General features: G+C 37.8%; 1 protein-coding gene across 1 annotated transcript in view; it reads left to right on the top strand.

Annotated features, from left to right (window-relative positions):
* The window catches only part of MYOM2 (myomesin 2), a 79,331-nt gene extending 63,121 nt beyond the window's left edge, over positions 1–16,210 (top strand). Inside the window, exons 31-39 of the mRNA XM_014948978.1 lie at positions 1,202–1,315; positions 2,696–2,783; positions 6,027–6,065; positions 6,748–6,853; positions 9,458–9,621; positions 9,955–9,991; positions 10,120–10,142; positions 11,010–11,065; positions 15,124–16,210. Coding sequence (XP_014804464.1) covers positions 1,202–1,315; positions 2,696–2,783; positions 6,027–6,065; positions 6,748–6,853; positions 9,458–9,621; positions 9,955–9,991; positions 10,120–10,142; positions 11,010–11,065; positions 15,124–15,465 — 969 coding nt within the window. The 3' untranslated portion in view covers positions 15,466–16,210. The remainder of the gene's footprint in view (positions 1–1,201; positions 1,316–2,695; positions 2,784–6,026; positions 6,066–6,747; positions 6,854–9,457; positions 9,622–9,954; positions 9,992–10,119; positions 10,143–11,009; positions 11,066–15,123) is intronic.
* The last annotated feature ends 323 nt before the right edge of the window (positions 16,211–16,533 follow it).

The following is a 16,533-nucleotide window of genomic DNA, read 5'->3' as shown; positions in this document are numbered from 1 at the left end:
AAGTTCCCGGGGAGCCGGGGATGTTGTGCCCCGGTGGCCTGGTGTACAGTTATGAATCAATTACCGCTCGGGACCACCCCCACCCCAGCACGGCAGCCCGGCTCGCCAGGCACGGGGAACTGAAGGAAAGATTTAGTTTTCTTTACTTCATTGTCTGTCCCCGCTTCCCAAGGGGAACGGAGGCGAAAGCGCCCCGCAGAAGTTTCCTGGGGGTACACGGGGAAAAAAAATTTTTTTTTTTTTTTTTTTTTTCATTTTTTAGAAGGGTATGGGGATAATGACGTCAAATAAATCATAATGTTTCTGAAAGGGAGAAAAATAAAATATATTGCCAGTGTTTATAAAAAGGGCTGGGCTTTTAGCTTTTTGAATTCACAGTTTGAGGTCATTCATCCAGCAACATCTTAAGCACCACCAGTTCACAATTTGTATGTCAAAATTAAAGCAGTGCTGTAGTCTATTTATGCATTGCTTAGATGAGCTGCTGCTACTACAGAAAAGTCTGGCTTTCAAGCAACTTCTTTGCATTTGCACTATGTTGTTAAACCCCTTTTTGTTGGGAGGGACGGCAATTTCTAGGATTCTTCAAGTCTTTGTACTTCCCATAGGACACAATGTAGTAGAAAAAAAAAAACTATTTCTGGTGCAGCTCGCAATTTTGAAATCTCAAATGCTTTCAGAATAGTAATTTCAGTTGCTCTCTGCAGTTTAGCCCTGAAAGAAATTGCTTAGGTTGCTGGGGTAAATCTGCAAATTGGCTAAGATAGGGCCTAAGTTCTGTGTTGCAGCTCTTTGGAGACACAAGGCAAATACAAAACCAAACAAACGAACAAAAAAAAAAAAAAAGGTGAGTTCAGCAGCTCTAATTTCAAAGCTACTTCTCACAGATATGTCTAGACAAACTGCAACCACATAGCAAGGATGCAAAATCCTTTAAGGGAATAGATTTAAGAATTTGACAGGACTTTGGAGCTCTAAGCTGAATACTTCTGACCCGTTCTGTGCTGCAAACAAATAACATAGGACTAAGATTTGCTTAGTAGGATTTGTTTGAAATTGTAACACATGTCAAATAAAGCTAAGTAAAAAAACCAAAAATATTGGCTTCTTATGTTGAAAAAGGTATGTAGGTATGACTACCTACAGTGGGATATGTTTCTTCAGGACATAGCCAGGCTTATGTGCCTTTTCTGTTGTACAGGTTGCCAACACAAAGAAGGAGACTGTTTTCAAGTGGTATAAGGACGGTTCTGGGATTGATGTTGATGAGGTGCCTGATCTGCAGAAGGGAGAATGTCAACTCAGTATTCCCAGGGTACAGTATCAACTGCTGATTAGAAATGACAGCTATTGCTTGACACGCTATAGATTTGCCAGGCAGAGCACTAAACCAGGTATCATGACTTCTGTGAACCATTTTAAGAAAAGGCATATTTGCTGCCCTTCAATTAGCTGGGGAGTAACTAATGCTAGTAAAGGAATATCTATTTTTGTTATCTGCTCAGACAGTTCATGCTTAAGTTGCTTCTGCGTCCTTAGGTGAACTGTATCTTGTTCTTTCTTATTGCTCCTTAATTTTTCAATTTGTTCAAGCACCTCATTTCTGACAGCGTCCCAGTTTTATTGCCTAAAATTAATAGCTTTGAGGTATATGCTTTCTTAAGATTTATCTTTATGCAAACAGAATAAGCTAACTTGTGTCTGAAGCCTTAGCTTGCATAGTTGCTGTCTTTGTCCAATGCCAAAAACTCCCCGAATCAAGGTTTTCTGCGTTCAGCATAAATATGCATTCCATTTAATTAAATTATTTATTTTACTGATTGACTTCATATTCCTCTAATTTATTTCCTTCATTTCACTTGCAAGAGAATACTGTCTTTCTAGTGGCTTCATTTTTCTTGAGTAGACTTTTTTGGGGGAGGGTGGTTTCTGCTTGTCTTGTATTGCTCTTGTTACTTGTCATTCAATTATATGATGCTTTTACTGTTATTTACTGAATTATGAATTTGTATAAATCTAAGATTCAATAATAACTTCCAATCTATATATAATTATCTATATATAATTATTTATATATTTTCCTTCAGGTTTTAAAATAAATTAAAATAAAAGCACCCAAACAAAAAACCCCTACTGGCTCTAATGTAGTATCGCTGTGTTAGATTTTAGAATGTAAGCTCTCCAATAATGAATTCATAATTTATTTAGCATAGATATAATTTGACTACAACTGCTGATTAAATGAAAGCCACTGAGATGGTATTTGGACAGTTAAAGAATATAGATCTGTTGTTATGATTTACCTAGATTGATTCAAAAAGGTAATAGTTTCAGTTGAAGAAAAATTGCATTTCTAAAGTTTGTGTGGATTGAATTTACTCTGTGTTACATCTTACACCACTTGTAATTTCTACTGGCAAGGCTCAATCTTGTTTGTCTTTTTGGAACGAGATAAAATGTCATTTCTCAAGGCAATTGAACTGAAATCTGAATATGATTTAGGCTGAAGGAGTAACTACAGCTCCATAAAAAAGCACGCACAAGCCATTGATAGTTTCTATCTCATCTTTGGTAAGATTATTAAACCAGAATATGGCACAATGTATATTGTTTGATTAAGAAAATCATGCAGGGGTTGAGCACATGTTGTACTATTATCAAGTTTTTCAGTAACCATCTCATGCTTTCCTTGTAGTTGTCTCGGAAAGATGAAGGAGTTTATAAGGCGACACTATCAGACGACAGAGGTCATGATGTATCTACTCTTGAATTGTCAGGAAAAGGTAACATTAAGTTTACTACATTGAAATAATAATTTCCACGTGTTCTCAAGAGGTGTCAAAGATCTATTCTTGCAAGTGGCAAGTTAGCAAACATTTTGGGGTTTCTTTGTATTTCCATTCTCTTCTTACCTTATAGAGGCCTGAACTGCAGATCACCAGTTTAGGAGGGGCAACACTGAGCATTGATTAATCCCTATCAACCTGACAGGGAAGAAAGGAAGTAAGTTTCTGATCAGGCAGACACCCCTTTTATATGAGATCTTTTCTGGAGAGAGCTCGCTCTCTCTCAAATTTGTTAAGCTTTAATGTCTACAAAAAACCCCAAGGCACCAAGACATTAAAAATGCTGAATATCCTGAGATGGGACTCTCAGAGGGGACAGAGAGCTTTTTGATTGTAAAATTATAAAGTATTTTGTGTTTTAACCACAGTAGGCAGCTCAGCCACACACAGCCACTTGCTTACACCCCTTCAGTGGGATGGGGGAAAGAATTGGAAGGGGAAAAGTTAGAAAACTCGTGGGTTGAAATAAAGGCAGTTTAATAGGTAAAGCAAAAGCTGTGCTAACAGGCAAACCAAAATAAGGATTTCATTCACTGCTTCCCATCAGCAGGCAGGTGTTCAGCCATCTCCAGGACAGCAGGGCTCCATCACGTGTAACGGTGACTTTGGAAGACAAATGACATGACTCCAAATGTTCCTTCCTCCTTCCCCCAGCATTTATTGCTGAGTGTGACGTGGTAGTGTGGGATATCCCTTTTGTCAGTTGGGGTCAACTGTTCAGCTATGCCCTCTCCCAGCTTTTGTGCACCCCCAGCCTTCTTGCTGGTGGGGCAGTGTGAGGAACAGAAATAAAAGACCTTTACACTGTGCAAGCACTACTCAGCAATAGCTAAAACATCCCGTGTTATCAACACTGCTTCAGTCACAAATCCAAAATACAGCAGCATACAAGCTTCCGTGAAGAAAATGATCCAAGTCAAAACCAGTTCAATTTCCACCCCTTATTCCATACCATTTATGTCATGCTTAGGTGTCCCACACAATCCAATGCATCCTCATTACCTACCTCCTTCCTTCCTGTCCTTTGATGTATGCACAGATCATAGAATCAGAGAATGGTTTAGGTTGAAAGGGACCTTAAAGATCATCTAATTCCAACCCCCCTGCCCTGGGCAGGGACACCTCCCACTAGACCAGGTTGTTCAAAGCCCCATCCAGTCTGGTCTTAAACACTTCCAGGGATGGGGCACTCACAGCTTCTCTAGGCAACCTGTTCCAGTGTCTCACCACCATCAGAGTGAAAAATTTCTTTCTGGTATCTGTTCTAAATCTACCCTCTCCAGTTTGAAGCCATTACCCCTCATTCCTATCAATATCATTCCCTTAGTCTATGGATTTTCAAGTAACGGGTATCCTGAGCCCTGGAATGAACAAAAGGATCTGTAGTTCTCAATCTTATGGTCGTGCGTCCTTCCAGAGGCTCTGGTTCAGGTATGGTAACACTCTGCTGTGCTGGAAATGTAGACAATGAAAGGCCTATTTTGAGAATACACGTCTAATTCTGACGAGTCCAGGGGACTTTGAAAATGTCAATCAGCAAAACCCTAAGAATTGCATTGTTAATCAAAACAGTAGGTCTCCTAAATGGTGGATTTAGCCTTGAAACATGAGCAGAGTAGTTTAGCATGGAGAGGGCCTTGGAGGACTGTGTGTTGTATGGGGTGGGCTAGTTTGAGCTCAACATTTATTGGCATTCAAATGAAGATAAATGCACATAAGGGTAAAAGAATCTAGTCTAAAATACATCAATAGTGGCCATTTAAATAAGATTTCATATGTTATCAGGTACCACAGTGAGCTACTGTAATTTTATGTCTCTTTTTGTTTAGTAAAAAATATGTTTGTCTACTTCTGGGTCTACAGCAAAGCCTGATGTATTGCCAGCATAAATGAATTTTACTTAAGCTTGGTAGAGCTGCTCTGTGCTTCTCTACATAGGTCCCACCAGCTAGGCCAAGGTGGACATGGATTCCTCCCACTTGCATGTAGCCATTTGACTCAAACAATGAAAATTTTCTGACAGGTCCCAACATACAGAGAAAGACATATTCAAAAATGTATTCAGTTCACCAAAGATCATAATATTTATTTTCAGCAGGTTGGAAAAGTACCTGAAGTCAGAGGAAAGGATGAATTTTAGAGTGAGTTCTTTAGCTGTGGTTTATCTCAAAAGGCTGTATCATCACTTGACAGTCTCTCAGACATTTTTCCTCTACATTAACTCTATCCACCATTCTTTCAGAAAAACATCTCATATAGACACTATAGGCAATATAACCCCACTTTCCCAGACGTCTGTACTGTAATTTATATATAGTATGTAATTCATCTCCTCTTGTCAACATGCCAGCCAGTAGAAGCATACTGGAGTTTGTAGCGCGTTATGGAACAGTCATGATTTCAAAGAATCATAGAAACATTCAGATTGGAAAAGCCCCTTGGGATCATCTAGTCCAACCATCAACAGAGACAAAAATGTGCCGATACAGACCAGTACAGACCAAATATATAAGTAGTGTTTTCTGAACTTCATGCATTTCACTGTCTTTCCGTATTCATAAAATTTTTTCATCCTTCACTATGCATTCTTCAGTTGACTATGCATTCTTCAGAATATGGTGTTTCCTTCTTTCTCTCTTTCCATCTTGCACAGTGACACTGAATTGGTTTCTTCTGCTGTGAAAGAGTGCCCCGCTCTTCTGCCCTTGTCCCCAGGGTTCTCCCCTTCTGCAAACCCATCAGATCTGTCATATTTTGAAAACTTGATATCATACCTGGTTTCTTTCACTTGCTGTTGAAAGGGTTTACATTTGTCAAATGCCATCCTACAGGGAGTGGGTGAAAACTATTTTCACCTAGAATGCAACAATTTCTCTTTCCCCTGCACTCTCCTTTGAATGTGAACTATGTAGTTTTAATGACCTTTTATTGTTTCTGGCCTGAGGGATACAACAGCAGACAGCTGACTCCGCACGTAGCGGAGATACTCAGTGACACAGCACAGAATTCATATGCTGCACTCAGACAGTCTCCAATTTTCCCCACACACCTGTTGCAATTTTAATGGTTGTCTTTGCCTAAGGATGTGAAGATTTCCCATATTGCTTTAATTAAACTGAACATAAAAAAGCTATAATGTGATTGAATTTTGATGGTACTTTTTTTTTTTTTTCCCTTCAGTGTATGATGACATAATTCTGGCACTGAGTGGAGTCAGTGGTAAGCAAATGCTGTCTTGGATTTTCATGTAAGTTTTTTATGTTAAAGTCGGCTGAGCCTGAGGCAGACAATTTTTATTGTAAGAGGGAAATCTCTTAAAGTCCTGATGCTTATATTATTATGGACGTGTTATTAAGTTTCTGAATAGGCAGTTGACCTTGCTAATTGACACTGTTAAAAGGGAACAAAGTATTATTCCACCTGGCTTGTTTGGTTTAGATACTGTGACAATGGAGTAGCAATAATTTTCTTCCTACTTCCCATTAGCGAGTGAACCCTGACACAGAGAGAACAAGATTCTGATCCTGCTCCCAGTGACAAGTTGGGAGTCATTCCACTGAAAGAAGAGGGATTGCACAAAACCAAAATTTTTGTGCAATTAAAATCATGCCACTACTGTTTCAGAGCAATTACATGACTAGCTTATTATTTCACAATGGATTTTGCTAGTCATAATGCTTGTATATGACAGTAAAATCATAAACTTATGCTGAACTTTCACCTGATATAAATCAGCAGAACTCCTTTGAGAGGCGTGAACCATTGTCTCTTTGTGGTAGTTGAGAATCATGGCCCTGATCCTGATTTTTATTTTTTGTCCTGGCAGTACAAGTAGTCCGTTTGACTGTTTCCTGTTCATTCCACTACCTTGTTTGATCTGCATCTATTCTATTTTACATAGGTAAGACAGCATCTCCACTGAAGATCCTTTGCACTGAGGAAGGAATAAGACTTCAGTGCTTCTTGAAGTACTACAATGAAGAAATGAAAGTCAACTGGTCTCACAGGTAGATGAGGATTTTTTTTTTATTTTATTTGAGAAAAAATGTCATCTTTATGATTTACTGTTTACTATTCTGTGCCATTCATTTAGTAACTGAACCAGGTTAATGAATTTCTCTTTCCAACACTTCATATTCTCTTTCACATAGATACTATATACAGTAAAAGAAATATTAACACACTTACTTACCCAGCACCTATCAAGAGGGTTGTAAAAGCCAAGAAAAAAGAATCTACAGTATTCCAGCCTCTTATTTAACACAGTACTGTTTGTCTTTTGCTATGCTATCTCGTTGATTCAAAGACAGCAAAATGTCTGAGCGTAGTTTTTTTGCCTGTTTCTTTAAATGGATGAAATTATCCTCCAGTACCAGGCGATTATCAAGGATCTTCTCTCACAGTTTAATAAAAGCCTGTATTAAGAAAGGATTTTTACTTTTTCAAACTGGTACAGTCTTAGGTAACCCAAAACATTAATTCTGTTCCTCTTCTTTGAAAATATATTTCAATGGTGCACAGGATACTTTAAAAATAGCCCTCAGAGCTGAGACTATGACCAGAAATGAGCTCTAAAGTTCTCAATAGTTTTCCCCCCTTATGTTACATTAATCTTTGACTTTGGAGACACTCCATTCGTCAGTATATTTACAGCTAAATGTGTGTTCAAATGCTTTGCAGTATCAAGCCTTCATTTATTTCAAAACACAAGTAAGGTTTGGAAGGATTTTAAAACTCTTCAAGTGGTTTCAAATTTCACATTCCTTGATGGCCTCCAAAGGTGACACACAGTTAATGGTCTGACTTGGACAGGAAGAGGCTAGTTTATCAGTATTTTGTCCTAATTTTGCAATACTGTCCAACCCTTGATGTCTGTGGAGACAGGAACACAAGAAAAGTTCATCAGGTTCAGGGAGCTTGAGAACACTTCTGCAAGAGTGTGCAGCTGTACTCATAACTCAAGCTTTCTATTCAGTAAGTTATGGTCCTTCTTTCAGTAAATGTGATACTGATACAATGGAAAGGAAAAGAAAAATAGTTTTAGCCTCTGCCTTTTACTATATCTGCTTGAGTTTTAAAAGTGACTTAGGCCATTCCACCATCCAGTTCATAGAAATATAAAACTAGAGAATGCTACATGGTTAATATGGAAATATCAGCATATTTATAGTCACATACAGTCAGTTTCTCCCCTCCAAATATTTCAGATTATATAATGTCTTACATATTGATTGTCTTAAAGATCATCAAACACAGATTTTGAAAAAATAAAATTACATTTCTTTCATGACTATAATGATTATGAGCCAGATCTGTTAAAGCTAAAATAAAGACTAAACCAACCAACCAACCCAACCTCTCCAAACCTCCCTGCTATTTCAAATGGGGTTCTAGCAACTTTTTTTTGGAAAAAAAAATGAAAGGCTAGTCAATCCATGTATTTTTACTGTTGTCTGCACATCATGAAACATACCATGTAAATTTCAAGCTAGCTTTGAATTATCCACTATACTGCATAGCAGGGAACATAATACAATCCCTAAAGCCAGCATGCATCATCCACTCATGGCACAGTTGGGAATAATATATATAGTGTTTTCTAATATATAGTAGTTTGTGTCCAGGTGTCTAATTTGGTACAGTGAACTCAATGTAGTCATCTCACAGAAAAGGAGAAAGTAAAAATTTCTTTTCCCCATCAAAGTAACTCTCTAGCTATAAAGCCAAATCAGCCCTGTCTGGGCAAATAAAATAACAGATCAAAGAGAAGCTAATGCTGACTTCATCTATTAAAAATTCCAGCTAAAGATGCTTGGGGAAGAAGGATGAAAAGAAATATTTCTTTAGTTAATGAGCGAAAGAGGAAACTTCTCTTCAAGCTGTTGAAAGTCGCCTGGTTTGCATGGTCTCATTAAATAGCTTTTTCTGTTTCCACCCTTCATGACAGATTATGGATCAGAAGAACCCCTGATCTGAATCAGTAGGGCATTATATTCTTAGCTTGGGAAGTGATGACAAATAATGTAATGCCACTGTTTTTTTAAGACAGTATTAATTACCTGCAGTTAGGAAATTTGCTTCTTGTCTTGTTCTTAAAAACAAAACAAAAGTGCAAAGGTGTATTTTTGTTTGATGCAAGAATAAAAAATTATATGCAAATCTTTTATTGTTTTAAAAATCAATTTTTGAAGTTAATGAAATGTAAAGATTTTTTTCCCTCATCAGAAAGTGTTATTTGCCTCCTGTTTACTATTCTGATGTGTTCTATGTTAGTGTGTATGAAGTGTACAGGAGTCTAAAGTCACACTATTTGTGCATGCAGACATGTATATGCATATAAATAGAAACAGAGATGATTGTGTATGTGGAGAGGAGAATGAAAAGAGGATGAACAAATTTATCTTTCGAATGATAGCTGAAGCTCAAGGTTCCAAAATGTTTTGTAACCCCACTAGGAAGAAGATAATCTTCTGAGAAATTGCTCCTATTAGTTGCAATTTATCTGTCATTTAGGAACAGTATGTTATCCTGTGCAACTTTTTATAGATGATCTGCTATGGAGAATGTACATGAAAGGAATGTTCAAACTCATTTCTACTCATATTTTCCAGGGAATCTAAGATTTCTTCTGGTGAAAAGATGAAGATTGGAGGTGGAGAGGATGTTGCCTGGCTGCAGATAGGTGAACCCACTGAAAAAGATAAGGGGAACTACACCTTTGAAATCTTTGGTGACAAGGAAACCTACAAACGCACACTTGATCTGTCTGGGCAAGGTATGTTTATAAGACCATACTTATATGGGAACTTTTCATGGATTAAGTAGAATTTACTGGTAATAATCAGAGGAATGACAGTAAAAACAGGAAGTCTTTCATCAAAACAAATTGTAGTTTAGTTGCATAACTGTTACGATGTTTTTAGTCTTACATGTGTTTTCACTACCAGTAGCATTGGGTTTCAGGGGTTTGGTTTCCCATTTTGCTATTGTGTAACCCCATATGGGTTTTAAAAGAGTTTTAACTTAGGTGTGCATTCAAATGTTTATACTGAGTCCCCAGTGCAAATCATATTCATAGGCAATAACTCTCTTAATTGTTTTGGTACAGCTTTTGATGATGCTTATGCAGAATTCCAGCGACTCAAGTAAGTGCCACCTTTTTTGCATTTTAATGCTATAACAACAGTATCTTTACATACAGAAAAAATATTTAATTAATAATTTTATTAATAACATTATATATTTCTCTTCCTCTCTTCCTCAACAATTTTAGGGCAGCTGCTTTTGCTGAGAAGAGTAAGTTTATTTTACGTTTTATCAAAGGTGTTCTACAATGTAGCTTAGTGTCCTCCTTAAGGCATCCATCATGATATCCTGCCATAGCTTTCAGAGTTCTGTGGCTGCAGAAATCTCCTGTTAACACATAACACTGCAATAATAATACTAATTCATGGATTTATTTGTTTTTAATTCCAATGGAAACCCACTAAAAGTTTCACACATTTTGCAAGCCTCCCCTGTACCTTCTTGTGTCTGCAGCAGTTTTATTAGGTGTGAGCTTCTGGGTGTCATACAAGGAGGTGTTGACTCTGAAAGCTGCTGCTGATACTGAATATTGGGATCTACCTATTAAGTAAAAAAATTACCTGCTAATGCCTGTTGAGCAGTGCTTGCTCAGACACAGATAGTGGAGAAGCTTGTTACTGTTGGTGGCTGTAGGAATTCTGCTACTTTGATATCAGTTCCCCTGGTAATGACAAGGTGCTTCTGCCCACAAAAAGAGTGGCAAAACAAATTTTCCTTAGATCTTGGATACCACCAAGATGCTCAAAGCATCCTCCTTGCTTTGCTCCGTGCCCAAAGCACAAACTGTCAAGCTCGGCAGTAGCTTCAAGGTTGTTATATGTATCAGCTTAGAATGCTATACCACAATCTCTGCTAAAAAATCTGAGGGGACTGTAAAACAAATTAAAAAGAAATAGCAAAAATATCACAAAAAGTGTGTTATTTTATGTTTAGTTAACCAGATACTGCAACTTCTTTTAAAGATAAGTCCAAACAGAAGCTGTGACTAATATGGCACCAGCCTATAAAATCATTAAGAAATAAGCAATTTTGTGGTCTAAACTTCACATGGTCCACCTATTTTTCTTTAACTCCTAGATCGTGGTAAAGTCATTGGTGGTTTGCCTGACGTCGTTACTATAATGGATGGGAAGGTAAGGACAGACTCTGTCAAAGGATGGTGTTGACTGGTGAGAGGTTTGCTTTGATGGCAAAAGGGGAGGAAGTACAGATGATTTTGTAGAAGCCGAAGGCAGGAGGAGGACAATTTAAACCATCTAATGCTAGTCATTTAATTGAGATACATGCAAATTCTAAGTGAGCACAGATATCATAACCTGACTACACAGTCAGCGGAGGCACAGAGGAGCCTGATTCAGATCTTAGGTAAGCAAGGTCATCTTCAATAGAACTGCATACTCAAATCTGGGCTGGCTTCAGTTATGTGTGCTGAGGAGAGTAGTTCAACGTGAGAGTCTTCTTATGGCCTGTAGAAGAAACTGAAGAGACAGGAGAGCCAGTATAACCAAAACAGAAATTAGGTCCCATTCTCCAACATGCGAGACACAGACAGGTATGGCTGGTAAGAGTAAAGGAGGGTAAAAAAACCTACCTAAGCCAGGGACTAAACCCTCCCCTCTTCCTATGTGTTGGCAGACAGCCCCATTAAAATATATAAGTAGGAGAGATTGAAAGCCAGTGAGAGACACATATTTTTTTGACATCAATAATAACTAAATGCCTAGATGCAAAGTCAAATTTGGTAAACCTTCACAAAGCCCCTTCCTAAGTCAGCTTGACTGGTGATGGTGAGATGTCATGATGCTGACTAGCTGGTGTCCTTCACTGGGATCTTATTCATGGTCGAGCAGGATCTCATGCAACCTCAGGCCAATCTCTCAGGACACTAAGAAAGAAGAAGAAGACTATTAGTCTGAACTGCTGTTAGTCCTACTAAGGTAAGTACTTACCTTACTAAGGAGCAAGGAAGTACTGGAACTTAGTCTCTCCATTCCAGACTCCAGACACCCAAGCCTTCAGCCCAGGAAAGACAAGCTCTTTCATCCTTCCCACACAGACAGCTAGTTCTTGTTTCTTTCTTCTGAAGCAACTCTTCCTCTGCTGAGTGTCCTGTCCTTCCCTATGAGGAGAAACTAGGTCTTCAATCTGGGAGGAAAAATTACTGAAAGAGAACAGAGTAAAATGAAAAAAAATCTGCAGTATTGTGCATGGTGCAGAGGAGGTACTCGGAAATTATCATCCAGCATTTCTTACAGCACAGGAACTAGGGAATGCCTAATTACATGGTCATTACAGGCTTTAAAGAATGAAAAGGAAGTATTTTTTCAAGTGGTTCATAATTAATTTGTCCCTTAGCACCTTAGGCAAAATAGATTTGCATCCAAAAAACAAAAAATAGGCAATATCCATGAAAGGAAGTCCAGCAGGGGCCATTAAATACAATGTTCTTGATACAACTTGTGCCTATAAACAGTTTAAAAGCCACCAAATTGTGGAAAGCAGGAAGGTATACTGGGAATAGGATCACACTATTCATCCTCTGTATTTTTTTACACTTTCTTAAGCAGTTGCTTTTGACCTGTAAAAGAGCTAGATGCACTTTTTTTCTGACTGATTATAGCAGATCAGCTCATGAGCCAATGTGACTCTTACTATCTGCTGGATGCCAAGTACATGTTGATCAGGCGGTTTACGTCTTTTGTATGAAGTGCATCTTCAGAGACTACAGCTGTATTACTTTGTGTGGAAACTGTATTTCTTATCACTGTAATAAGAGGTTGCACGTAACTCTTCCAACTTTCTGTATACTCGGCCATTTTCTGGATACTGAGGAGAAGTCTCTTTAGAAAGATGGGAGAAAATGTGGTCCTTGCAGTTGATGCTGAAAGCTGCTCAGCTCTGGACAGACAGAGATGATTTTGCTCTTGGTCCATTCCTTCCTTCGTCTCTAATGGGTGTTCACACAAAGTGCCTTCTTTTTGTGGTAGACAGATGCACCAAGCAGCAAGAAAGCTAGTCTTTTAAGAGTTTAGGTGTAAGCCACTCTCTGACCAACATCTTAAAACAGTCTAACTGTAAAGAAGTGGCTCAGTGAAGTCACCCCTGACTGCATGCACAGATGGGCTGCAGTTTCCTCAAACGATCATGCCCTAAAAACTACAACTTTAAATTAAGGAAATGCTACACAGTGCATTTCTAGAAGTAGAGGCTTCAAAAGAGACCTAATTGTGTGAGGATTAAATAATTGAATGTGAGAAGAGTAAAATCTCTGATTCCTGAAATCAGGCAAAACAAAATGGATGACAAGGAAGTGAAACTTTAAAATCACCTCTAACTTGAATATGAACAGGTACCACACAAGAGTTGTGTAAGTAAAAGTGTGAGAAGTAACTACATAACAAAAAAAAAACAAAAAAAGAGCGGAGACTTTTCCTCATGCAATAGAGTGATATAACTACACAAACATATGGAGACAAGACAAAGCTTTACTAGCTCTTCTTAAGAGAGTATAAATGATTTTAGGTTACATCTATAATTTAATAAATTAGAACAGGCCCAAATGATCTAAAATGACTGTAGAATATGTCTGTTCTCTGGTAAGTTTTTAATATTAACTTATTAAGACTTGATTAATTGTTATGAATTAATAATTTGTTGCTTTTAAATGAGGTCACTTTTGAGGGCAGTAGTCATGAAGTGTTGCCTGAGCTACAGAAAGGAAAGTAAGATTTAAACTCATGTTATTAGAGATTAGTTTGATTTACCAAAATTTTATTTTTGTGTTTGCATCATTACTCCTTTAAGTATGTTATAGGAAGATTAGTTCCTATAGGCTATTAGTTAACTTTACATCCTACATGATATCACTTCTTTAAGAGTACTCACACACTTAGGTTGCTACTAGGTTGTACCCAGAGAATGTAAATCTTCCTTCAACATTCTCCTCTGACTTTGGTGGCATGTAGTAGGCAAGACTGTTTTTATTTGTGAACATACAGCACTTTTGATCACCTAGAATTTCTTCCTGTTTTAATTTTTTCTCTGAGCTGTATCACACCTATTCAGTTATGATCATTCAAGAAAAATATTGCAGAAAAACATGCATGTGTGCACAAAGTCAGATTTATCTGCTCCCTCTGGGTCAGGATTTGGTGAAACCTGAAGGGGAGTATGAAGGGGAATAAGGAAGAATTCTGGTAAAAACTATCAGTTTTGGGTTTTTCATTGCTGGGTGTTTTTTTTTCTTTTTTCTTTTTTTTTTTTTAATTTTTTTATTTTTCCCCTAACACAATGATGCATATATGAAATTCTTGAGGTCACTTCAAATTATCTAGGGTGAAGTTTTGAACAGAATGAGTTTCAAGCAAATGTGGACAAAGTAGGCACTAATCAATGCAACTTCTCAACTGATTGTTTCACTTATTCTGTTATCACTCTACCTAGATACATAAAATTTACATACGTGTATATATGGTGACCAAAAAGGAGTTGAGCATGTGAAAATTTGAAAGAATGACCCTGAATATTTTATGGGCTTCTTATATCTTAGTTCAGTCCTTGGAAAATACCTGAACTGCCAGGATGGCTTACTAGGTCATTTCAGCTATTCTCTGAATACTCTATACATGCTTGTAACACTTTTACAACATTTATGTATTATTTATTGTTTGTGAAATATTTCCATTTTACTAGTCAGCAGCACCTGGAATCAATGTCAACCGATTCATGTTATGTACTCTATTTTTAAGTGGTGGTGGTTTTTTTTTGTTTTTTTTTTTAAGCAATAACATCAGGAGGCCTTGGTCAGAAAAGATTTTCTCAGTTCTCCTCCCTACTTTGTACAGGGGAACTTCAAGGATGTTTTTAAACATATCATTGCCTGAACCGCATGTCAGACTAATGGGTTGTCAGGAGTCTCCTGCAGGCAGGACTGCAATGACAGTCCAACTTACCATCTTCAGACACTGTTACCCTGAGGCTATTACTGCATCACAGTCACTGATAAAATGGTAGAAAGATTGAATCAAGGAAAAAAATACGTTAGGAGCTCTGTTTTTCAGTTCCTCAAGAATGTGATACCTGTCTTTCTTTAATTAACTGGGAATAAGAAGTGCCTTAAAACAATACTGAGAATATTCCGGTTAAACAAATCTGACTGATCCTTAAAATTACCTCTTTTTTCCTCCCTCAGACACTGAATCTGACCTGTACTGTATTTGGAAATCCTGACCCTGAAGTGGTATGGTTCAAGAATGACAAGGCCTTTGAACGTGATGAGCACTATGCATTTTCTCTGGAACAAGGGAAATATGCCAGTTTAACAATCAAGGGAGTGACCTCAGAAGACTCAGGCAAATATAGCATCCATGTCAAGAACAAGTATGGTGGGGAAACAGTGGATGTCACTGTAAGTGTGTACAGACATGGTGAAAAAATGCCTGAAGTTAAGCCTGACCAGCTTGCTAAACCCAGGCCAATACCACCATCAGAAGAAGTCCTCAAACCTGAGGGCAAGGCAAAATCCAGTAAGTAAAGCTTAACACAGTGTTTGACAAACAAAACAGAATATATGAGCCGTAGTTGAAGTACTCCCACATGTAACTAATTGGTAATGTCCAAGGGGAAACTGAGCTTTTAGGAGTTTTCTTTAGGGAGATGGCTGAGCTATGGTGCTGTACACATCTGCAATAATCTCATTTTGAACACATGTAGTAGGGTGGGACTTGAAAACAGCAAAAAGTCAAATGCTTGCCAGAGGTTCCCACATGCAATGGGAAGTTGCACAGACCTACAGTAGTCTTTCATTTCCACCCTCCTCAACCTCCTGCAAAAACCAACCCAACCCAACAACCCCCTGAGAACACGTCCCATTAGTAAAGGCAATGAACTGCAGTTAGATATATACTCAGAGATAGCTCCTGCTTTGGTCCTCACACAGTCCCTTTGTCTTTGAAGCTTCTGATCCTGTAAATCTAGTGGATAGTCTCTATTTAGTAGTGATACTGTTGTTTTATAGTGTGACTTTATCCTTATTAGACTTTTACAAATGTTCACTGTTTACTCATTGAAGCATAGATCACATGGTTGTATTTTGTTTTTCTTGCTTTCTGCTAATAAAACTTTAAAAGTCACCTTTGGTGCTCGCTGCTCCAAATCACACCTAACTAGTCCTGTTTACTGTCTTTCATTATTTAATTATTGCTTATTGCACAATTTCACAGCTGGTAGCATGCAGAATATCGACTTTCAATAAAGAATGCAAATTATGGTTAATCACAGTCACTGGGTGGCACTTGTGACCTTAATTATACTTTTTACAATACAGGTCAAGATGCAAGCTTAAACTGGTACCAACAGACATGTATACAATTCAGGCACTTAAGATAATTGTGTCTTTGATTCTCCTCTATCCAAAATGAACAACAGAACTCTTCCATGGGTGAAGTGATGTTAGGTAAAGATTTCAATATATGCTTGACATGAAACATTCAAATAGAATGGGCTTCAGTGAGATTACTCACATATCTACCATAACAATACACGATTGAGTGTTTGTGGTACTGGCTTTTTCAGATCAGGTTCCCTGTTCAATAAAAGTCCA

The sequence above is a fragment of the Calidris pugnax genome, unplaced genomic scaffold (genome assembly GCF_001431845.1).
Source record: "Calidris pugnax isolate Ruff unplaced genomic scaffold, ASM143184v1 scaffold141, whole genome shotgun sequence".
NCBI classification, from domain to species: domain Eukaryota; kingdom Metazoa; phylum Chordata; class Aves; order Charadriiformes; family Scolopacidae; genus Calidris; species Calidris pugnax.
Note: the sequence above shows the minus strand (reverse complement) of the source record. Positions and strands in the feature narration are given on the sequence as shown.